The sequence below is a fragment of the Mus caroli genome, unplaced genomic scaffold (genome assembly GCF_978045245.1).
Source record: "Mus caroli unplaced genomic scaffold, Mus_caroli_1 scaffold_11, whole genome shotgun sequence".
NCBI lineage: Eukaryota > Metazoa > Chordata > Mammalia > Rodentia > Muridae > Mus > Mus caroli.
The window spans coordinates 85,337,087-85,362,170 of NW_028227266.1; the positions used below are offsets into that span (position 1 = coordinate 85,337,087).

At 37.7% G+C, this 25,084-nt stretch overlaps 1 protein-coding gene across 17 annotated transcripts in view; it reads left to right on the forward strand.

Moving 5' to 3' along the window:
- Positions 1-25,084, forward strand: part of Dop1a (DOP1 leucine zipper like protein A) — an 83,888-nt gene that overhangs the window by 14,958 nt on the left and 43,846 nt on the right. For 9 of the 17 annotated variants that reach the window (XM_085827791.1, XM_085827801.1, XM_085827793.1 and 6 more), the window contains 13 exons: positions 2,666-2,856; positions 4,387-4,568; positions 6,723-6,893; positions 9,137-9,326; positions 11,570-11,668; positions 18,064-18,163; positions 19,162-19,271; positions 20,282-20,390; positions 21,375-21,495; positions 23,402-23,521; positions 23,613-23,727; positions 24,077-24,106; positions 24,697-24,930. In XM_085827791.1, the coding sequence (XP_085683917.1) occupies positions 2,719-2,856; positions 4,387-4,568; positions 6,723-6,893; positions 9,137-9,326; positions 11,570-11,668; positions 18,064-18,163; positions 19,162-19,271; positions 20,282-20,390; positions 21,375-21,495; positions 23,402-23,521; positions 23,613-23,727; positions 24,077-24,106; positions 24,697-24,930 (1,719 nt within the window). In that variant the 5' untranslated portion in view covers positions 2,666-2,718. The remainder of the gene's footprint in view (positions 1-2,665; positions 2,857-4,386; positions 4,569-6,722; positions 6,894-9,136; positions 9,327-11,569; positions 11,669-18,063; positions 18,164-19,161; positions 19,272-20,281; positions 20,391-21,374; positions 21,496-23,401; positions 23,522-23,612; positions 23,728-24,076; positions 24,107-24,696; positions 24,931-25,084) is intronic. The other 8 variants (XM_085827797.1, XM_085827798.1, XM_085827804.1 and 5 more) reach the window with 2 other exon arrangements.

Genomic DNA, 25,084 nt, shown 5'->3' on the forward strand with positions numbered 1-25,084 from the left:
GGGAGAATGAGGCAGGAGGGTCACAGGTTTGAGGCCAGTGTGAGTAACCTAGCAAGGCCTTGTTTCAGTAGAAAATCTCCAAAGGATGAGCTGCATCTCTGTGTTAGAGTATGGCAGGGAAGGCCGCTCTGTCAGCGCGGAGGGGATAGAACCATACATTGCAACAGAACAGCTTGCAGAATCGTTGACTTATTTCTGATCTTAACTAGGGTCTGAATCTCAGTGAGTCTCATTCTCACAGTTTTGTACTGTGCGTCTGCACATTTTCTTTGTAGATATGTCTGCTCACATTTTCCATTTTAAGACTTTCTTATATTGAAAAGGAGTCTTTTTTAAAGATTTGTTGATTTATTTTATGTATGAGTACACTATAGCTGTCCTCTGACACACCAGAAGAGGGCATCAGATCCCATTACAGATGGTTGTGAGCCACCATGTGGTTGCTGGGAATTGAACTCAGGACCTCTGGAAGGTCCTAAGTTAACCTCTGAACCATCTTTCCAGCCCCCTGAAGAGATTTTTTTGTTTTGTTTGTTTTTGTTTTGTTGTTGCTGTTGTTTTTAATGTACCTGTTCAAATACTTAGTCAGATATGGTGAAGATAGATGGTCTCCACCATCTGAGTTCTCTTTGCACTGTCTTGATGGTATTTACTGCACCACAGGTTCTAAATATTAATACAATAGGATTTTTCCCTTTGGTTGCTTTTATTAAATATTATTTCTTAGAAGGCTGTTTACCTCTAGCTCATGAAATTTTACTTCTATATTTTCTTCTAAGGATTTTATAATTCTACATGTCACATTTAAGTCTATGATCTTTCTAGATTAATTTTTGTACAAATTTGAGGACGGAGTTATATTCAGTTACAAATGTATTATATGAGTTATATTTAAAAGAAGATTAATGAAAAAATTTTTCTTACTCCATCATACATCTTGGCAGCCCATGACGCCTATTCTTAGACCTTCCTAGAGGCCCAGAATCTAGCTGGTAGGGTAAGATGCAGACAGAAGTTAAAGTAAAAATGTAAAAACTGAAAGAGACCTACACTCACTTCAATTAAATTCTTGTTATTAATTATCTATTTTGATATAACAAATAACCCTCAAACTCAGTGGTATATGCAAGAAAACTTTCTGCTACATGTCCTAATGAATTTGAAAGACTTAGTTATGTGTATTATTGATTTAGGAACCTCTTATAGAGTGACATCCAAGTGTCAATTGGGTCTGCACTCAAATTTAGACTTAGGTCATGACAGATGATCTATTTAAAATGGCTCATCTCATGGTGGTGAAACAAAGCCTCAATTCTTCTTTATTGGGTCAAGTCCTAAGCTGTCTTCATGATATGGCAGCTGGCTTGTCCCAGATCTAAGTCATCCAAGAGTCTTCAGAAGCTGAAGTGCTTCTTGTGACCTATTGAGTACTGCCATTGCTTGTGCCTTACTGTTATCACTAAATTTGAGTCTAAACCAAGGGACTAGAGGACTAGGCATACTCTTAAAAAGGAATATCATGGAAGTTGTGGCTGCATGTGAATTATCATATATTCTTTCTTGTCCATTATACCCAAAGTCAGTTTTATTTCTAAATAACTGATGCTCCTTCATAGTAGATGCCCATTATTAGATAATACAATGAATCTTTAAAATAGATCTTTTTAGTTCCATCCATTTGCCTAAGAATTTCATGAAGTCATTGTTTTTAATAGCTGAGTAGTACTCCATTGTGTAAATGTACCACATTTTCTGTATCCATTCCTCTGTTGAAGGACATCTAGGTTCTTTCCAGTTTCTGGCTATTGTAAATAAGGCTGCTATAAATATAGTGGAACATGTGTCCTTGTTATATGTTGGAGAATCTTTTGGATATATGCCCAGGAGTGTTATAGCTGGGTCCTCAGGTAGTACTACGTCCAATTTTCTGAGGAACCACCAGACTGATTTCCAGAGTGATTGTACCAGATTGCACTTCTGCCAGCAATGGGAAAATGTTCCTCTCTGTTGACATCCATTGAGGAGCCCATGGCTCCAGCTGCGTATGTAGCAGAGGATTGTCTTATCTGGAATCAGTGGGAAGAGAGACCCTTGATCCTGTGGAGGCTTGATGTCCCAGCATAGAGGAATGCTAGGGCGGTGAGGCAGCACCCTCATAGGAGCAGGGGGCTGGGGGGATGGAATGGGGGAAAACTGAGAAGGAAGATAACATTTGAAATGTAAATAAATAAAATAAATAACCAATAAAATAATATATGCATATGTATAAATAATAATGAAGCTATTGAAAATATTAATAAAATAAAATAGATGTTTTTCTCCTTTGGTTTTTCTTTTTTTCCTCCCCCCCCCATATCCTTGATATTTTCAATCTAAACATTCTTACTAGATTTTGCTATCAAAATAGAAGAGGATATATACAGGATTTTATCAACGATGTGGCAGAAATAACATGAAGTAATTAAAACTTTTCTTTTTATGTGCCTAAAAAATTTAAATGCCTGTTTTCCACTTTGAATATTATATTACCCAGTACACTGACTAAAATTTTGAGTACTTCTGTTAAAGAATCTGTAAAATTAGTCATTTGTTTTTTGTAATGAGACTTTATGAGCCCACTTCTATACTTTATGTTGTAACCTGGTTTCTCTGGAATGTCTCATAGGGAATGACTTTGCATGACTTTGGAACTGGTGTCTAGTAGAACACGGTGGGAGAATGAACACAGAAGAGCTAGAGTTACTGAGTGACTCCAAATACAGAAACTATGTAGCTGCAATTGACAAAGCACTAAAGAATTTTGAATACTCCAGTGAATGGGCAGATTTGATATCAGCTCTTGGAAAACTCAACAAGGTATGCTTTTTCTTATCCATTATCCACTTAGTAAAAGGAATGAAAATCAGAAATCTGTTTATGCCTGTGTACACAAGATTTAGCTAAATCTTGAAGTAAAGACTATAAAATGTAACTGAACCTCAACTTTCATAAATGGCATATTACTAACACTTCAGCAGTTTCCATCCAAAGAAACAATAGCACTTAAAAGATGCAATTGGTGGTGGTGGTGGTGGTGGTGGTGGTGGTGGTGGTGGTGGTGGTGGTGGTACCTGTAAAAGCACCAGACTGGGAAGTATGTGTGATGCTGTGAGGGTAAGTTTTTGTAATTAAGCATCAGATAAAGTTCTAGACTTCTTGGCACCAAAACAAAAAGCTGTAAGTGGAAAATAATAACTGCAGGTCCCTTTCCTAATGGTGTAAGTGCTGCAACAAGACACACTTTATGCCTAGGCAAGCCTAATTACAAGCCAGCACTTTTTACAAAGATAGTTTTAAATAGAGTCCCTGAGCCTTAGAACTTGACTTGGAATGAGCCTTCTTCCATAGTTGGCTGTTAGTCAAGTTCTTATAGCAGGGCCACTGATCAACTCTCAGCTTCCTGTTTTGACCCAATTTTGTTCTAATTTCAAACTTTTTTTTACCTTCACACATATAGTTTTGATATGATTATTGTTCTTAGTGATTGGGGATGCTTCTAAATAATTGAAAAAAGGATAGATAGAAGAAGAATACGTTCACAATAACTTTTAACATCAGACAGCTTCTTGTGTTATTACTAGGAAAAAAATCTTAACATACTCAGCAAGGAAAATAGACTGCAAGATCATTTCTCTGTTAGTATAAGAAAAAAGACTTTCATTTCCACTATGCCAAGGGTTTACCTTAAAGTGTCCTACACAAGCTTCTGGTCGCACAGGTACTTTCAGCATTTACCATGCCAGCTTTGAAACCTTCCTCTCTCTCTAATAGCTCGAGAAATAGGACTTCATTTCTGGAAGCTGGGATTTCTGTCTTGCTGAAAGATTGCTGAGAGTCCCATTTTGAACTATTTTCAACAGTAATTCTTTGAATTATGGGCATGAGGGCATGATTTAGACTAATTAAGAATATAATTAGCTTTTTATACATTAATCAATGTTAGTAAAAACATTTTATTTTATCCAAATAACAAAAAATAAGATGCTAAGATTATAGATGAAACTAATTTAAAGCATGGTAAGACAACCTATGCAGGCACAGAGAGAGTCAAAATATATTTTGATATAAATTTAATGACTGACTACTCTAGTGCTGAGTTTTCTACTACATTGCCTTTGACAGTCGGTTTCTTTCTCTCTCATCTGTGCCTTTATTCTTTCATTAAAAATACATATTTCTGTTAACATGTGATAGTTATATTTTTAACAATGCAATCGTTTTTAATTTCTTTTTTAATTTCAAATATATACTGATAAAGTTTCAAAATTTTTCTGTAATAATTTTTATAAAGAAATAGTAATAAAATGAGACATTTTTCTCAGTTTCACTAAAATTATTTTCTTCAAGGTTTTACAAAATAATGCCAAGTACCAGGTAGTACCCAAAAAACTGACCATAGGCAAACGCCTAGCTCAATGTCTGCATCCAGCATTACCAGGTGGAGTTCATCGGAAAGCACTTGAAACCTATGAAATCATCTTCAAAATCATTGGCCCTAAGCGACTTGCCAAAGATCTTTTTTTATATAGGTAAGAGTAATTTTATTAATTATGTACAATATAAAAATATATTTTAAGCTAGGTGGGATGGTACATGTCTTGAGTCTCGGCACCCAGGAGGTAGGGGTAGGCAGATGTCTATGAGTGAGGGCAGCCTGGTCTACATAGCTAGTTCCAGACCAGCCAAGACTGCATAGGAAGACTCTCTCTCAATATATATTTGTATGTATGTCTATACTGTTTAACCTTTCTACAATAAAATTAAAAATTTGAAAAACTGTTTCTTATATAAATGTCAAATATTTGAATTAAGTGCTTTAGAAAAAAGTAAAACCTTTCTCAAATTGTGTTTTTTTTCTTAGCATTCATAAAAGTTATCATTCAAAATTGTTGACACTAATAAGGCATTATATCTTTTTAAGGTTGGAAGGTTTTAAAGCCTAGGTGGGGAAAGACTTTGTTTCTCAGTAGCTTTAACGTCACAAACCATCCTTTGACCATTCTTTCCTTTGGCGTCTCTGAAATGGCATTTTCTTTCATCTTTTTTATTATGTTTTACCACCCTTTTCTCTTCCACCCCAACTCAATGTCTGCCATTTCTTAGGGCTCCCTTGGTTCTGGAACTGCTCATGTTCTCACTTTCTGTTGTCTTGTTGAACAAGCATGTCCACACCATGCATACTTAAAGTATATAGCATGATGACATGAGGGACACACTCTAATGAAACAGATTCACATATCTCTCAGAGAAACTGATTTCTGAGTCCTAAAATACCATGACAAAAACAAAAGTTATCTTTGTTTGTTTGTTTGTTTGTTTATTTTTAGTGCATTAGGTTGGAAGCAAAGATTTCTGCAGAGAGCAGAGAAAGACAGAAATTGCAGAGACAGGGTTGTCAGTGAGGCTAGCTCTTGGTAAAGGCAGGACATGACCCTAGGCACACAAAAGGCAGTTTCACAAAGACAGAGTGTGACTACATCTTTAGGTCACAGTGGTCCTAAAATTTTGGGTAGAAAACTACTCAATTGTACATGACTTCTACTTCCTATATAAAATGAGGAGTGGTCTGTGAGTCTCCGTTCATCTTCAAAATACTACATGAGTGCAAAACATGGCACAAGGATCTTAAATATAGAAATACTGTCAGCTGTGATCTCCTGTTTCCAACCCTCACAAATAGTTCAATCCTAGTAATAAATATTCTAATATGGCACTATTTACTCCTTTAGGAAATCAAATAGGGCTATAATCCTAATCTAGTTAGCAGGTTAGTGTCAATTCATTAAGGACCTGACATAAACTGAAAGCTGAATGCTTAAGGATCCTCCAGTGTACCATATGTAAGAGTGTAAGGACTGTCACTGTGCACAGGGCAGGCAAGGGCTTGACGTCTACAGAGGGCATGGAGGGTTCTCAAAGGAACAGAATGGCTGAGTTAGGAGTACAAGAATGAAGAGAGTGAGTGCACACAGGTTGTACAGTGTATGCAGTAGCCACAAGGTAGAAATGTTCAAAACTGTTGGCAGGAAATCTAAGAGACATTTTTAATGAAAGTTATAACTTCATAGGAGTTTTGAATTCTAATTGTTAGGACAAGGTGATGAAAATATGGTAGTCTCTGCTAGTAATTACGCGGATGAGATGGGAAGAATTTACTCAGGAATTAGCTACAAACCTGAAGAGAGAACACAGCCAGTAGTCAATGGTTAGAGACAGGGTCTCGCTACAAACCCTGACTATGATGGAACATACTGTGTAGATCAGGCTAGCCTTGAACTCCGAGAGATCCACTTTCCTCTGCCTCCTGAGTATGGGTCATGCACCACTATACATGAGGCTTGAAGGAGACATTTTTACAGTAGATGCAAACATCGCTTCTAGATAGATATATAGCTTTTGGCCAGCTAATAATAGATATCATTTTAAAATACTAGTTATGGAGGAGGAAGGGCAGACTTCCGAGAATTCTTGTTTAGAACTGTGGAATATAAGGAGTTTGTGAGACAGCTAGGAAGCTTGTATGTATGAAACTCAGGTGAGAGAACTGGCTTAGTTTAATGGATGTAGAAGTCATTAATAAATAATATTTTAATCATTTGCTGTAACCTGTTTCATCAGAATATATGATATACTTGCATATGAATTAATGTTGGTGCTGTTGTATATCTTTCATTTTTTAACAGTTCTGGGTTGTTTCCTCTTCTTGCCAATGCTGCTATGTCTGTGAAACCAACACTGCTCAGTTTGTATGAGATCTATTACTTGCCTTTGGGGAAAACTCTGAAACCTGGTCTCCAGGGGTTGCTGACTGGTATTCTTCCTGGCTTAGAAGAAGGATCAGAGTATTATGAGAGGTAATAGTATTTGGTCCTCTTTGATATTACAAATTATGAGTTGGTCAGAGCCATCCTTAACTGTGCTTTAACATCACAAAATTAATTATTCTAGATGTAGCAACATAACGCATTAAGATTTCAGTAGCATGGGACTGGAGATATGGCTCGGCAGTTAAGAATATTGGCTACTCTTACAAAAACCCTAGCTTGGATTCCTAGTGCTCAAGTGGCAGTTCACAGCTATCTATAACTCTAGTTCCATAGAATCTGATGCCCTCTTTTGGCCTGCCTGGGTACCAGGCATTCACGTAGTATTGCATACATACATGCAGACAAAGCATCCACACACACATTAAAAAATGAAAATTAAGAAAAAATGATTGGAGCTAGAGTGGTGATTCAGGGGTTAAGAGTACTTGCTCTTCCAGAGGACCTGAGTTAGCGTCTCGGCACTCCCTTGGAGGTTCACAGCCATCTGAAACTCCAGTTTCAGGGGATTTAGCATCCTTTTCTGGCTTCCACAGGCAGCAGGCAGTGAAGTGGAACACAGATACACATTCAGACAAAACAGGCATACATATAAGATTTCAAGAGCAATAAAAACTGTTACAAAGTATCTAATTTGAGCTTCGGAACACATTTTAATGTTTTCTAATTGCGTTCCCTTTCTTCATCTTTAAATGAAAAATAATACCTGTTTATATGTTGCTGAAGTAATCAAAACAGTCCAGCGCTTAGCACATGTAAGTCACTCAAAACATGACCCATAGTTTAAAATAATGATATAACAGATTAATAAATAATGAATAGTGTGAAGTGGGTCCCTGTGACAATAGTGTTTAACCTTCTAATGGGAGAAAATAGCCTGGCACAAGTGCACTGCTTTTCACTAGCTTTTGCTGTAATACTTGATGTGAAGTGTTAAAGGAAAGGATCTATTCTGTTTTGGAGCCTATTGTTTTTAAGAGCTAATGGCTATAGACAATGTGTGGTGCCCTTATGTTGTTACAGAAAGAAAGAAGAAAGAAATTGAGTTTAGTTGGCAAAAATAGGAAATGCTAAATTTAACTTGTGAGTAGACATAATAATTTAAACTTAAATAATTTAATCAAGTACACTGACCAATTAATATATTCCAACTATTTCCACAATACTATAAGAATCTAATTCTGAAAATATTGTATTATCCTTATAGGATATATTGAAAAGGAAAAAATATAGTCAAAACTTAATAGCATAATTTGCTGTTGTATATTTTTTTCCTTTATTGTCATTATTATTATTATGGTCTCTGTGTACCTGATGTGTATAGAGGCTACAGACCACCTTATGTGGACTCCAGGGATGGAAGTCTGCCCTACAGGCTTCCATGGCAAGTGCCTTTACCCCGGAAACATGTCTAGGGCTCATATTGTTTGCTTTTTATTAATTTACCTATTTGCTTATACTTTTAGAAGCATAATATAAAAGGAGTTCATTTAGTTTAGAAATAAGTTTTAAGTTATACTCTTAAGGGAAGTACAGAATAGTAACATTTAATTCTACTAGTTCTAATTAAAATTTAAAATAGGAATTATATAATCCTCTTTCTGGCGGTAGTGCCCTATTTATGCTTTGTTACATATTCCTTATAAATACTATAAAAATGCTCATAAATGTGTTATTTTAATGCATAGATGCATTGAGGCCTAAGATTAATGTGACTATTAAATCACCAACTGAAGTCATGTGACTTTGCTATATCATTACTGTAATATAATGGACTTCTGTATACTGAATTGTTTATTTTCTTCCACTGATGACCTTACTTTGACTTTTGTCATAGATCCAATTCTATTATGTTATTGTAAATTACATGCTAGGATGGCAGGAAGAGGTACCTGGAAATATCTTAAGGTTTTGTAGGAAGTCAGCGTAGGTATGCTAAGATGGATTAACTAAGTATGCTGCTTTATTACTTACTGTACTGAATGAAGCCAGTGAGGTGGGCAGGAGCTGCAGTGCTCTCCTCCCCATTTTACAGATGGAGACTGAGGTGAAAGATCAGATTTATCCAGCTAATGCACAGCGGAAGCAAGACTTGTGCCCTGTCCTCTGCACAGGAAGTGATGCTTCCAGACTCGCTCACTTGTTTGCAGGGTGCAGCTCACAACTGTGCTGTGGGTGCTGTAAACTATTTTGGAAGAGAATAATGGTTGGTTACTTTTCTCTGACCCTGAATGCTTCCTTTCTTATACCCTTCCTTCTGTTGTATGCTCCAGAACAAACACACTGCTGGAAAAGGTTGCTGCGGCTGTAGAGCAGTCTGCATTCTACAGTGCCCTATGGGGCAGTCTGCTCACCAGTCCTGCTGTGCGCTTACCTGGCATCACATATGTTCTGGCCCATCTGAACAGGAAGCTTTCAATGGAAGATCAGCTGTATATAATTGGCAGTGACATTGAGCTCATGGTGGGTTGACATGCTACAAGTGTTTCTCTAGAGCCAGACATTCCAGACTCGTCTGAGAATCATGCCATGGGCAACATTCCTATTCTCATCAAAGAAAACTAACACCGAAATACTGAATAATTATTAATATTTTTAAGGATTAATTTTTCATGAAAAAGGCATATTGTTTATACCTGTGACCTTTCATTCAAGCAAATCCATGATTTTAATTATTCCTGTCTTGTTTACTAATAGAGCACTGTTACCATAGCTACATTTATTATAATAATCCCAAAGTGAACCTTCTCTCCAGTCTTACTTTTCCTTATTAAAAAAAGATGTAATTTAGACAAAATAATATAGCTGAATCCTGAAAAAAAAAATAGACACTGACTGTGTTCTTATATTCTTCTTAATTTTAAAATTGATAACAGAAGGAAATCAATATAGGATGCTTTAGTCTTAAAATGGGCAAGGAATTCATTTTCTTGGTTTTTTTTAATTTTTATTTTATTTATATGAGTACACTGTCACTCTCTTCAGACACATCAAAATGAGGGCATCAGATCCCATTACAGATAGTTGTGAGCCACCATGTGGTTGCTGGGAATTGAACTCAGGACCTCTGGAAGAGTAGTCAGTGCTCTTAACCACTGAGCCATCTCTCCAGCCCCAGGACATTTTCAAAAGTTCTATTTTTTTTTATTAATCTTGTTTTCCATATTATGATAATAACTGATATTTAATGTACAACTTTGGTTAGAATTAGTTAAATATTACTTCCATTTGCTAAAATTGAGCCATCTTACATATATGAATTTTTAATTATTTTATTAATTTACATTCCAAATATTGCCCCCCCCCCCAGCATTTCTTTTAGACAGGAACAATTCTGGGTCAAAAATTTTAAAGGTGAGTTAGTGACCCCATCCCTCCACTGGGGGCCCTGTCTATCTGCTGGAGGTGGTCTCTTCAGGTTCCAACTCCCCACTGTTGGGCACTAAGGTCATTCCAATGGATTCCTGGGAGCCTCTCACATCCCAGTCTCTGGGACATTCTATAGGCTCCCTGTACTCCCTATCCCCGGCAGCTGCATATTTCCATTCATTCTCCTAGCCTTGTGGGCTTCTCTCCTGTTTCCCCCCGCCCTCCAATACCTGATCCTGCCCCCCTTTCCATCTCCACTGCCCCTCTACCACCTAGGTCCCTCCTTCCTTCTGTCTTCTGTGATTATTTTGTTTCCCCTCTTCTAAGTGGGATTGAAGCATCCTCACTTAGGCCTTCCTTCTAATTTAACTTCTTAGGATCTGTGGTATTCTGTACCTTTTGGCTAGTATCCACTTATCAGTGAGTACATGCCATGCACGTCCTTTTGGGTCTGGGTTACCTCACTCAGGATGATATTTCTAGTCCTATCTGTTTGCCTGCAAAGTTTATGATGTCCTCATTTTTAATAGCTGAATAGTATTCCATTTTGTAAATGAACCTCATTTCTGTATCCATTCTTCAATTGAGGGACATCTAGGTTGCTTCTAGATTCTGGCTATTACAAATAAAGTTGCTATGAACATAGTAGAGCGTGTTTCCTTGTGGTATGGTGGAGCATCTTTTGGGTATATGCCCAAGAGAGATATAGCTGGGTCTTCAGGTAGAACTATTTCCCATTTTCTGAAGAAGCACCAGATTGATTTCCAGAGTGATTGTACCAATTTTCGATCAGTTTCCTAACCACCACTATAAAAAAGACTCAAAAAATTATATTACCGCCAAATCACTAGACCCCTGTGGTCGTTCCTGTCCTGTGTTCACATCCTTGAAAATGTTGGTCTGTTTTCTGATTTTAGTTTCATTCCATCCAGACTGTTAATGTGTGTTGAATATACCATGAGTGTGGTTTATTCACAGTTTATGACCCACTTGAGATTAGTCCATGCTTCTGTGTGTGGTGTCATTGGTTTGTTGCTTTATGTTGCTTCATATTCTCTTGTTGATATGATAATGCCACAGTGTGGTTGTTCTTTCATCAGTCAACAGGCACTTGACTTGTATCCCACTTGGTGCAAGTGTGAGTAAAGCTGCCACACAGCATTTGCACAAACATGCTGTGTCGGCATGAAGAGAGGCACAGGGTAAGAAGTCATTGACACTGGCATTAACATTTGTATGTTGTAGAGCTCTGAGATTAGCACAGGTATATTGTCTCTGTCTTAGATGAAAATACCAGGGCAACATTTCCCAGGATGCTAAAGGCTTTCTTATTTCAGGTAGAAGCAGTAAGCACTTCAGTGCAGGACTCGAGTGTACTTGTACAGAGAAGCACGCTGGACCTCATCCTCTTCTGTTTCCCATTCCATATGAGTCAGGTAACACTTGATACTAATGTCCTCAACGTGCAGTTGTTTAAAGGTACTGTATTAAAGTATTGTCCTTATACAAAAAAGATTCCTTTTTGGTGAAGCGGAAATCATGAATATTGTAAAGAAAACTACTGAGCTATTTGATAAGAATATAGAAACTGAAGCAGATTACTTTATGTTTCAAACTGTTTTTAAACTTTAAAAAGCAGGTGGTGCTCATTGCTAATTCTAAATAAGCCCAGTCTTGAGACCCAGGCCTTAGAGTCAGCTAGCTGATAAGTTGTCTGATGGCACCTTATCTTGCTTTGGTGACTCCAGCATACATGCCAGAACTTTAGGGGAGTTAGGCATTGTTTGAGAACCAAATATTTAGTGTCTATACCATTTGCTACTGATTTCACTACAGATAAAATCAACTGGCCTGACAAATCTCTAATGAAGTGTTTCCTTACTGGGATTTAATTTAATCAATCCCCTTAATTAAAAGAAATCTGCTGTGAAAATTAAATTTATTCCATGCCATAGTAGTGGATACCTGTAATCTCAGCACTCAAGAAGCAGAGACAGGCAGATCTCTGTGAGTTCCAGGACAGCCCAGTCTAGAGAGAGTTCCAAGACAGTCAGGGCTACATAATAAGATTCTGTCTCAAAGAAAATTATTTCTAAAATACAATTAACAGAAAGACTTTGGTGTTTTCATAATGGCTGCTAGTTGAGAGATTAGCAACTTCACATTATAACTGGCAAAGCGTTTTTTTTTTTTTTACAACTTTGCTAATAAATCTTTTATTACTTCATTTAATCTGAATAAATAATAATTGAAGCCTTTTATAGTTCATTGAGTACATTGTCACTGGTTGAGACACTCCCAGTTTCTATTTTGAGCCTCCTCCACTCTTAACTACGGTCCTTTCTTCTACCTTCTGGATTCACACATTTTCTGTATTGGGAAAATTCAGCTACAAAGCTGTAGCTTAGGAGTGGCCAAATGGACCTAAGGTGAGTTTTGGGGAGGCTGTTGTTGTTGTTGTTGTTGTTGTTGTTTTTAACATTGTTAAAGTCTTATAAAAAACAAAAAGTAAGTCAAAGAAATGTGTGTAACCACCTGAACTTTACTGCCAGGCCCTTAGGAGATCATTCCGTATTGATCTTTGATATTGACCTTTCTCCTGTTGAAACAAATGCTCCATGTTAGTAAGCCCTCCACTGAGAGGCTCCTCCACAGCATCCGAGTTAAATCCTAGGCTTCAATTGATAAGAACTTAATTTGGAATCTCACTCAGTCACTGATTAAAACTACACCTTCTCTGTACTTTCCTACTCTCCCTGTCCCTGCTGCCCAGCCTTCCCAGCCCTCCTGTGCTGTTTCAAGAGAGCAGCAGTGTATGAAGTCTCACAGTCCCCTATACTCTTCCCCCCCCCCGCCCCCTGCCACCCTGCTCCCCAACCCACCCACTCCTGCTTCCTGGCCCTGGCATTCCCCTGTACTGGGGCATAGAATCTTCACAAGACCAAGGGCCTCTTCTCCCAATGATGGCCGACTAGGCCATCTTCTGCTACATATGCAGCTAGAGACATGAGCTCTGGGGATACTGGTTAGTTCATATTGTTGTTCCTCCTATAGGGTTGCAGACCCCTTCAGCTCCTTAAGCGTTAGTTGAGATTATAGAGATCTTTAACACACTGCAAAATGTGTGGTGATGTATTTAAGAATGACTTCTTAGCCATGTGTGTTGGTGTTACATACCTGTAGTTCCAGCATTGAGGAAGCTAAGACAGGAGGAGACTTTGTGTCCAAAAAGGAAGAAAAAAAGTGTCTTAGCTGGGGAGTAGCCCAGTGTCAGAGGCATCAGGTCCTGGTTTCAATCTGTAGCAACAAAAAGTGTGGACTTTTTTTCTAGGAGACAGAGAGAAAACCCATTTTAGAATGCATTCCTCACTCATGCATTCCTTCACATTCTTATGTTCCATAGTGACAACACTTCCAGCACAGCACAGATTAACTGTGGTTACTGTGAGGTAGTAGATTTCCGAAACATCCCTCCTGAAATTGAAGTTTGTACCTTTACCATTTCCTCTAGTCTTTCCTATTTGAGTTCTCTCCTCAGGTAAGGTGGGGAGACATTGGTGCTTCCAGGATTTCGGGACAGTGCTTATAACCCACATGACTGTTAGTGAGGAGAGATACCTTAGGAGTTCTCAAACTTTTGGTTGCTTGATGCTATTGCATACTTTAAAAATACTGAGAGTCTAAACATTTTCCAGATGTAAGTTAGTACTAATGATACTTATCATGTAATTTAAAAAATACCCAATTGATTAATCTCAAAATAATTGAGTTATCTTATCTTCATACTTTTATCAATCTCTTTAAATAACTGGCGCAAAAGCACAAAACTGAAAGCTCACGTCTGCATTTTGGTTGATATGCAGTTGGAAAATCAAAGACATTAATATTTTCTGCTAATAAGTAAAACTCTCCTTTGATATACCGAAGTTAGATCTTAATAGCTAATTGTAATATGTAAAAATAAATCAACTTTGAGTGTTAAGTTCTGTTATGGTCTGCTAGTCTAGCTGGTACTTTTATTCATACGTGATTTTGCAACATCAAGTTTGGTTATGTAGGAAATGCTGGTATACTCAATTGGAAAGATTTTCTATATATAGACCCACTTCACCATATTCAACTAAACAATCATATTTGTTGCTAATACCACTTATACCTATAACTTTTTCTTATCACTGTTACCTGACATGAAACACCTTAAAGGTGGTTTATTTTAGCTTACTCTTTCGCAGAGATTTCAGTCGTAACAAGGAAGGGATGGCAGCAGAAGGAGCTATCTATGTCAGTGGGAACTTGCTGCAGCAGCTGTGCATGCTAAGTCCAGCTCCCACTTACCCACCTCCACCAGGTCCCTCAAAGGAAAACGTGAGCCTGGAGCCAGGTGTTTCTGATCTAAGCCATCGCATTTTTAAAACCAGTAACTTTATTATTTTATTTTACTTTATTTCGTGTCTGTGTGTGTGTCCACAGCACTTACATGGAGGTAAAAGGACAAGTTGCAGGATTGTCTTTGTCAACATTTATGTAGATTATGTAACTTATCAGGGTTGACAGCAAGCACCTATTACCCATCTCCCCAGCCCTAAACCATAACACTTTGTCAGTAAAAAAAAATTTAGGGACTGAACCTCTAGGCTTGGTCCTAGTTGTCCATCGTTTGTTGGGGGGTCCGGTCTGATCAGTTCTCCCTGTGCTGTTCCCAACCCTGGGATTTAATCCAAATTGCACATCCTGTGCACCTGCCCAGTCTGGTTAGCTGCCTGACTTCAACCCATTCACACCATCAGCATCCAGGCCTTACCCCAGGTGCTCATCCAGTCTGCCTTAACCTAGAACCCACATCTGGACATGGGTCAAGGCTGGTGAGTCACTGGAACCTAGCCTGCCTGCAACATCTTCACCCCTCAGGCTGTTCATAAGTGGCACAGCCTGTAGCTCTCACCCCTCCAAACTGGTCAAATGCAGTGAACTAATACAGACTAACACAGCCTACACCCAAGGCTTATGGACCATCATGAAAGAAGGGACAGAAAGACTCTGAGAGCTTGAAGATCAGGACATCCACTTCAAGACTGTGTCTTCTAGATAAGACAGCAAAGCTGTACCCATGATCTTTCAACAACATGCCTGCCTAAACAAGACCTGACCCGTAGCACTTCAGTTGACATGCCAACATGAATGGTGGAAATCTCACAAAGCACTACTTCTAGATGAAGCGCTATAGGCAGTTAATGACTGCTGAGAGAGGTAGAATCAGTTTTTCCCTGGAATGACTCCCCAGTTGGTTTCTCTGTACTGAGGGTCAGCCCTAAAAATCTATATACTTGCAACAACACAAAGTGGACTCAAAAGGTTGTATTTATTTATCTATTTATTTATTTATTCATTATAATAACTAATGATAAAGAAGATATGAGTTGGAAAAGGAGGAGATAGGACATGGGAGGACTTGGAGGAAGGGGAAACAGATATAAATACAGTTCATATATGTGAAGCTGAAAAAATGTTGACACTGCAAAGATTTTAGCCCAGTGTCTGGAAGCAGTGTAACTTCAACACACACATTCTTTCATAATTTAATTCTCTTTTGGAATTACCAATATTATTATATATAGCCATATTGTTTCTGTTTAAATGAATGACTACTAAATGCCAAAATTCAAAAGATCATATTTAATGTTAGGTATAACCCAAGGTATATAAACTAAAAACATCGTTTAACAAAAATTATACTCTTGTTTTTTTTAAAGCTGTTCCGTTCTAAACACTAGACAACCAACCTACATTTGCAGCAAAAGCACATGGTGTGTGCTTACAATTTTAGTAGACAAAATAGTAAAATGCGTGGACTGGAAAGTGTACCGTGAGTAACAAGCTCAAATTTCAATATCATTCTTTTAAAAGACCTGGGAAGCTGGCCAGCGTTCCTTCCTACTTTCCTTTTTGTCTATGGACCGGAATTGAGTCCAGGGACTCCTGCAAGCTCAACTACCTCTGTGCTGTATCATCAACTTACTCTCTTTCACTGGTGGTGTCTTTATTGTACTCCAAGAACATGGAAGCAAAAATACAAAGATTATAATAAATATAATGGATGCTCTACTCAGCTGCTTTTCATACAGACATTCCAGTGGTTTAACTTGATTCTTACATATCAGGAACAGTCAACTCAGCAAAAGAAAAAGGAAATACATCTAGATAGTCTTATGGTGTTTTCTTTGTTAGGTAACTAGTTTTTACTCTGTAGGCCTCCTGGAATGGTACCAATCACACGTGACACATTTTCTAGCTTACTGACAGTAAGCATGTCTAGCTTGTTGGCAGAATGGGCATAATGTGTCATCTGTGGATGCCCTGTCCTATAATCGGGAGATTGTACAGAGAGGCCTCATTGTGACTGAGATGTCACTCTGCATCCAGATGAGGCAGTGCCCAAGCATTTCCATTTGACTGTGCTTTAGCACCTTATGAGGCATAGATCATTTTTGTTGTTTTTTTTTATTTTTACTAGTTCTTTGAGAATTTCACACAATGCATTTTGATTATATTCATGTTCTCAACCCCTCCCAGATCCTACTCCCTTCCCAACCCACACAGCTTTGTGTCATCTTTTATTTTAAGCCCATTCAGTCCAGTTTGTGCTGCACATACTCCTGATGTGTTGCCTTGCTCTGAAGTGGGGTTGACCTACCAAGCCAACCTTAAAGGAAACTGGCTCTCCTTTCCCAGAAACTCAGTGCTAACACCTGCAGCATGGAGAGAGGAGCTGGGCCCTGAGTCCCAACCCTAGATCTGGAGCTACTGGCCACTGATAGCTCTCGGGTCCCTTAGTACAGAATAGTTTTATAGGTCAGTTTTGATGATTTCAAGATTCGATATTTAAGTTATTACCTAGTGATATTTTTTAAATTTGTATGTAGTGTGTGCATGTGTATGTGCACACTCGCACGCTTGCTCTTCAGTTGCACATATGGAGATCAGAAGGCAACTCTAGGAGTGGGTTCTTCCCTTCACCTAGAAGCCTAGGCTTCAACTCAGGTCATCGGGTTTGCATGACAAGGGTTTTAACTTACTGAGGCCCCGACTAATATTTTTAAAGTTAATAACAGATTTATTAGCTACTTCTCATCTTTTTTTTAACTTTACATCTTATGATTGAAATAGGATCTTTAGTCATTTTTAAACATCAAGTTAAAGCTAGAAGAAAAATCTGGCGGAAAAAAATGAAGTTATGAATAGAACAAAGGGACTCTTTGGATTTTGTTTGTGTTTTTCCCATGTTAGAATTTAAAAAAAAAAAATGAACTGAATTGATGTGAGCAGCATCCTGAAGACTTTAGAGCCCATTGACACTGCTGAATGGCTAAGGCACATAGATGACTTTCTGCTATTTGTCCTCTTTATCAAACTCTTTTGTGTCAGATTTTACTGTTGGTGGAAAGCTAAAAACAAAACAAACAAAAACTTTAAACATGGTGCTAAAGTAAGTGAGCTGTAGTAACAGTTATAAAACTAAAGTGGAAAACAGAAGCAGGCAGAAAGAACAGAAAAACCAAAGTGAACGCTCAGTGCCATCCTTTCCTGCTTAGGGAGCTTGGACCCAGACTTGCTCTTTGACGCCACCCAAAAAGAAACCAAGAGTCTTATTACTTCCTTCCTGTCTCCTCAAATGTAAATTAGAAATAATAGCTCCTGTATTTGAAAGTTTAGATAAAGCAATGTTATATATCCACACCTGACACTGATGTTCAGAGCAGACGTCAAGGCATTCTTCCTTTTAAAAGAGTAAAACCAGTATTATACTGAAATATAACTACATTATTCTTTTCAGGCCACTCGACCAGATATGATCAGGATCTTGTCAGCAGCCCTTCATGTAGTACTAAGGAGGGATATGTCCTTGAACCGAAGACTTTATGCATGGCTTCTTGGTAGGTAATTAATGAGCATGCTTATAATTGACAAAAAGAAGAAAACAAAAAGAGATTTGCTATGTATAATCTCAAAATTATATGAAGAAACTAAACATTTATGTATAAACAAACAATAAAAAATAGAAGCTGTGCCAGAAAGGTGGCTCTGTGCATAAGAGCATCAGCTGCTCTTCTAAAGGACCAGGGTTTGGTTACCAGCACCTGCATCAGGTAGCTGAGCACCATCTGTAACTCCATCTCCAAGGGATCCAGTACCTTCTCCTGGCCTACAAGGGCACAGTATACACACACACACACACACACACACACACACATCACATCACACACACACCCCACCACCACCACGATGATGATGATGATGACGATGAAGATGATGATCAACCCACGTGGAGGGAATACTAATCACGAATTTTTTGAGCAAATTTCAGAAGCCTATTAATTGAACCAGCTATTTTAATCCATAAAGTCATGTTCACTTTAACAGGATTTTTTTTCCTCTTATAAATTTCCATGATCATACTTAATGTTAGTTTATTAAAAAAGAATAATCATAAAAATTATGACAAAATTCCAAAACTTCACAGTCACCGACGAATCCTAAGTAGTAAGTACCACTGTCTCAGAGGTGACACCAGTGTGAAACACTGTGTACACTTGCACATCACCTTCAACCTTTGTCTGAGTGCTTTGCCTGTCCTCTCCTCACAGCCTCTTACTAGAATAAAAGGTCACTTGATAACTTACCATAGATATTGTAGTTTTTTCACTGTAAGATTTGGTGTAAAATAAAAATAATTCTGGAAGGATACTATTAGACTCATCTATTGAATTGGTTTCCCTTTATTAAACTATCTAAAATGGTCTCTCTTGCTGACAATGAATGGGCTACTAATTGGGTAAGTGTTTAGTGCTGTTTTTTGAGATATTTTAGCATTTAGTGAACAACAGTATTAAGGCTTTCATTTTAATTACTTTTGTGATTTATTCCCATGGAGGTTTTGATAACAACGGTGCTATCATAGGACCAAGGAGCACACGACACAGTAATCCTGAAGAACATGCCACTTACTATTTTACAACCTTTTCAAAAGAATTGTTAGTCCAGGTAACAGCTGTTTTCATTATTCTTTGCTTACCTCACATTGAAAAGGCCTAAGACAAACTCTTGCTTTAACTAAATTCATAATTGAAGAAGTCAAGACAAGGCTCAAAAACATACAAAGAATGACTGTAATACTTGTATAGCTACTGCAAAATGGTAATCATGGCTGGACTCCATAGGAGGACAGTGTTTTACCTGTCTGCCCTGTGAAAGTTGGGTCAATTCAGACTGCCCAGGACCTCAATTTCCTATGAAACCTCAGGTAGTTAGGCTTTTGCAGGCTGCATATGGTAAGACTGCAACTCACATAGAAATATTAAAATTAGCCATTTATTTCCTAATATATTTAAGATGCCTCAAAATATTCTAACAGGGTGTATTAAGAAAACTAATGATTGCTCCAGCATTTTTCTTTATTTATGTATTTGATTATGAAACAGGATCTTACTGTGTAGCACAGTTGACCTTGAACTCATGGCCTACCTGCTTCAGCTTCTAAAGCGCTAGTATTATAGGTGTGTACCATCATGTGCAGCTTGAAACCTTTTTAAATGAAGGAAATTGTACATTGAAATTTAAATAACTAAGATAATTGCATACCAAGCCCCTCAGTGGTAAGATGGCATAGTTGAAATTTTTGTCTGAAACAGAAACAGAAACATCTAGAACCAACACTCAAACCCTCAGTACACTTCTCTCCACTTTCCCTTTTTTCCCAGTGAAAATTCATGATCCCGATGAATGGTACACACTTGTAGCCCAGCACTCAGAGGACGGAAGCAGGAGGATGGGTTTGCTGCCAGCCCAGTCTTTATAGTGAGGCTGTATCTCAAGAATAAATGACAGACGAATAGTGAAAATAATAAAGCAGTGTGCTTTCTCCCTGACACAGAAAACAGACACCAGTCAGAGCAGCACAGAGCATGTGGAGCTGGGTACAGATGGGTACAGTTAAAACCTGTGTTAAAATACTACTAGTTTCTAAATCACTAGTATGCTTTTCTCTTTTAAAGGCCATGGTGGGGATCTTACAAGTGAACGGATTTGGAGAAGAAAGCACTCTCATGCAGGATCTAAAACCTTTTCGTATTTTAATCAGTTTATTGGACAAACCTGAACTAGGTAATATTTGGTGCTGTTCCAAAACATAAGGTGACATGCTTTTGTATTGTTTAATAATAAAAGTAAGATAAAGACATATGTTTTACACTGTGTTAAGCAACAAAGTCATTGTTTAAATGATATCTCAGACTCAACCATTATCCTCTGAAATGGAAACATTTTTTGATCTATTATAATTAACTTATAGTTTATACGATTTGAGAGCTGGAACAGAAATATGAGTTATATATTTCCTTCTTGTTATATATTTATATATGAGTTATATATTTCCTTCTTGTTGCTCTTCTGTACTTCCCTTCATTGTATGTATATTATATATCAGATCCACTAGAAAATTAGCTAGAAAAATCAATTTTTTGCTTTTTGCTATTATAAAATAGGTAAAACTCCTAATTATTAAAGTATTTTGACACATATACTATAAATCAGCTCTTAAAAGTGAAAATTTTAAATATGAAAGTAGCGAGTGTGTGAAGAACTTCAGTAGAGTCAATTTTTAGGTGTTCTGTGATTGTGATGAAGCTGAGAATTTTTTAAAGAATAGTGGGAACTGTGAAGCCAACAGATTTATCCTTCTGAGTTTGATAGTTATTTAGCAACAGCACTGGTGTTGACAGTCATCCTTGAAGCTGCACAGTGCATCTCTCAGAAGTTTCTCCAAGTTGTTCAGACTGTCCTGTGAGTCTGCTGTTCTCATTTCAGATGAGTAAACTAAGACTCAAAGGTGACAAGACTTACCCAAATGAGTTTCCTGATTCTGTCACTTCTATTAATGTGATCCTCTACTTTAAATAGACATGCATCCCATTATTTACTATTAGACCATGTTTTAAAACATAGAGTTCAGCTTAGCTTCTAGGGGAAAAGAATCTTTTCTGAAAGTACTTTCTTCAAAGCATGCTTCCACTGGATCACTCTCCAGGTTGTCATGATTTGCTAGTATTAAGTGATTTCTGCCTATAATTTGCTGTATATTAATTTTAGGACCTGTAATCCTAGAAGATGTTCTGATCGAGGTGTTTAGAACTTTGTATTCTCAGTGCAAAGCAGAATTGGATCTTCAGATGGAACCACCCTTCAGCAAGGACCATGCTCAGTTAAGCAGGTAGATTGCTAAAACTTAAGCAAGACATAAAGATGGACTCATTATTAGTGCTTATGAAATGGACTCTACTATATGAACTCATATAATGAGATTATTAGTAATGGCTAGGGAGTTTACTCTAAAGTTTATATTATGATAAATAAAATTATCACTTTGCTAGTATGAAGTATAATTAATTGTACTCATTAATTAAAAAGGTACTTTAAGCAAGACAGTAATCATTACTTGATTACCTGATTGATTCTTAATTATACCAGTTTGGGAAATTAATGTCAAATAGTGGGGCTGACAAGATGGCTCAGAGGTTAAAGAAAGACACTTGGCTCCAAGCCTGACTCTTGAGTTCTATCCACTGGAGTCATATGGTAGAGGGAACGAAACCATTGCTGTCCTCTAACCTCCACATGCTCATCATGCCATGCACATGTCAAATACATGTACATGAATATACACAGAATAAAGGAGCACATGTACATGCTAAGCAGGAAATCTGAGGTAGTTAATGTGAAAATAATAGCCCCGTCCAAGAATTTTAATTTATACACTCACAGGAGACTGACACATGTCAGTTAATGAGAAAAAGGTTTTCTGTTCTTCTGTGTTAGGCAGATGGCTTCTTTTCTAGTATTAGTGCTACTGTAATAGGACAAAGGTTCCCAGACTATAATTGTTTTTGGTTTTTGGATTTGTTGTTGTTGTTTTTTTGGTTTTTTTTTTTTTTTTTTTTTTTTTTTTTTTGAGACAAGGTTTCTCTGTGTAGCCCTGGCTGTCCTGGAACTCACTTTGTAGACCAGGCTGGCCTTGAACTCAGAAATCCACCTGCCTCTGCCTCCCAAGTGCTGGGATTAAAGATGTGCCCCACCATGCCTGGCTCTGATTCTGCCTTTCATTATTGACTCTTTGGTGGTAATTGGGTAGTACCCTTAACTTACCTAAAGCATACTTTTATATGTATATAAAACATATCTATATGATTTCTGATGATATATTTCTCACTTTTTTGTTAGAAAAGTTGTACTCTATACTTGAGAATTTGTATTATCCTAGGGAGTATATTAGTTCTTTTTGTTCCTCCCTGACAGTATATAATACAGCCACTCTAGTTATAGAAAGGACAGGAGAAAAATAGGTAAGAAATAGTCTAAAAGGTAACCATTGAAATACTGTCACTTGTTCCTGAGAGTCTCTGTACTGAGCAGTTTACAGTAACTCTGCTTCACACTTCCTTTTTTCCTGCTGTTGCTCAGATGGGACCTGGAGAGTCTACCACTTAGCTGCACACCCGAGACCTTATTGGTTTTCAAGCTAAATTTTATCATTTGACAAGTCAAAAACTGGTCATTATTTACCCTTTGAAAGAAAATCCTAACTAGCATAGAAAAGTCAGCAAGATTACATAGCAGGAAGGCTACTGAAAGCACATCACAGTTCAGTGTATATGTGCCAACAGAAACAAAAAGTCTTGATACCAAATTGACAACTGCACACTTAAGAGAGTCCCCAAGCCAGCTGGGTATCATGACTCAGAGTTGTAGTGATCCCAGCATCTGGCCATGGGAGGCATAGGCAGGAGATTCTCAAGTGTAACTGTCTTAAACATGACAGCAGCATGTCTCAAAAGAGGCAGAGGGAACCTGCCTTTCCTGGTCTCTTGTGGGTTACTCTGCAGAGAGGATGTTAAACAAATTCTGATTATCATTCTTGTGAATTATGCAAACTCATGTTCTGAAAAGTTGTTCTATATAACATAACAGAGTGGGACTAGATTATGTCACCATTGCAGTCTACCTCCAATCAGGCAGTGTTCTAGGAGCTGTGTAGTAATGTGGGCTGCCCTAATAATGCTGCACTCGACTCTGAAAAATACATTAATATTTCTACTTATTTGGTTTCTTTTCCTTTTTAGTAAATTAAGGGAAAATAAGAAAACAGCCGAACTGATTAAAACTGCAAATCTTCTTTTTAATTCCTTCGAGCCTTATTATATGTGGGATTACATTGCACGCTGGTTTGAAGAATGTTGTCGGTAGGTTAAACGCTTCACTTAATACAGTGTATTAATATCCAAAGCTAATATGATACTGTGGTTGATAAAGTCAATTTTTTTTCCTTTCTAGGAGAACACTGCATGCCAGACTTCAGGTTGGACCTGGAGACAGTAGTGATTTGTCTGAGTTACAACTGACTAATTTCTGCTTACTGGTGGATTTTTTGTTGGATATAGTCTCCTTGGTAAGACTATCTTGGTAAAAAGAAAAACAAAGAATTTTAAGAGCATAGTTTATATTTCATGATGAACACAAATCTCATCTACAGATAAATTCCATCTCTAAAACGAAAAGTGTTTTCTTTGGTATAGCTTTTTTCCGTAACATTTTCTAAATGTTTTTGTCTTCTTAGCATGTCTATATAGAAAACATAGAATCTACTTCCTACCTGCATGCTGTAAAATCTGATGTTTCCTGGGTGGAATCTAATGCTGCATTTGTACTTGCTAACAATGCTTTCTGTTACTCGAGACTGTTGGAAATGTTTTCCCTTGTGTTTTCTCTCCTCAACTCTTTGCTTTCTCATTTTGAAGCCTACTAGAAGTATGAGGGTGCTGTGTCAGGTATGGCATTCAGCCTGTTTATATTGACTGATTTTATTCACTTCCATTAGAATCTCAATAACATAGCACATAAAACTGGGGTATTCAGTTATAAATGCTTGATGTACTTGGATTGAGAATTGGTGGGTTGGGGGAGGGGGTGTGTGATGATGTGTTTCCCCGTATCTATGCCTGTAGAGGCAGGAGATGAGCATTATCACTCTCCACCTTACTTTTTGAGGCAGGGCCCCTTAAGCTTACCAGTTAGATTAAAGTGGTTGATGGTTGCCGTTCAGGAATCTGCCTGTCTCCCTGTCCCCTGGCACTGCGATCTCAGATGTGCACCGCTCACCTGGCTTTATTGTGGGTGCCAGGGATCTGAACTCAGCTCTTATGCTTGCACAGCAAGCATTCTATACACTGAGCTCGCTCTACAGACCTAGGAAGAGGGATTTTATAAGTCATCAGTAATAAAATGCCAGTGAACTCTTCTAGTTAAAAGCATGATACCTGTAAAACATGAGCAAAAATACAGCCTTGTATAGATTAGAATAAAATCACTATGACTTTTGTATTATACATTAATATTTCCAACTTTCTTTTATTTTCAGGAGACTTATATTGAAATCCAGACAGAACACCTGCCCCAGTTGCTGCTTAGAATGATTTCTGCCTTGACAAGCCATCTCCAGACATTGCGCTTATCTGAGCTCACGGATTCTTTAAGGCTCTGCTCGAAGATCCTTAGCAAGGTTCAGCCCCCACTGTTATCTGCTGGCACTGGAGGTGTGGTACAGTTTCCAAGTGGGCAGAGCAGTACAGTCAAAGAATGGGAAGACAAAAAGGTAATTTCAGTTGGAGTTCATTTTTTCACGGTAAAACATTTTTGAGTTAAGTCATTTGAGTATCAGTGAATTTTTCTAAGATCAAAGTGGTTGTGGTCATTGTATAGTTTGACTGTCTATGTTAGTAATTTGCAGTAGAAGTAAAATACATAGA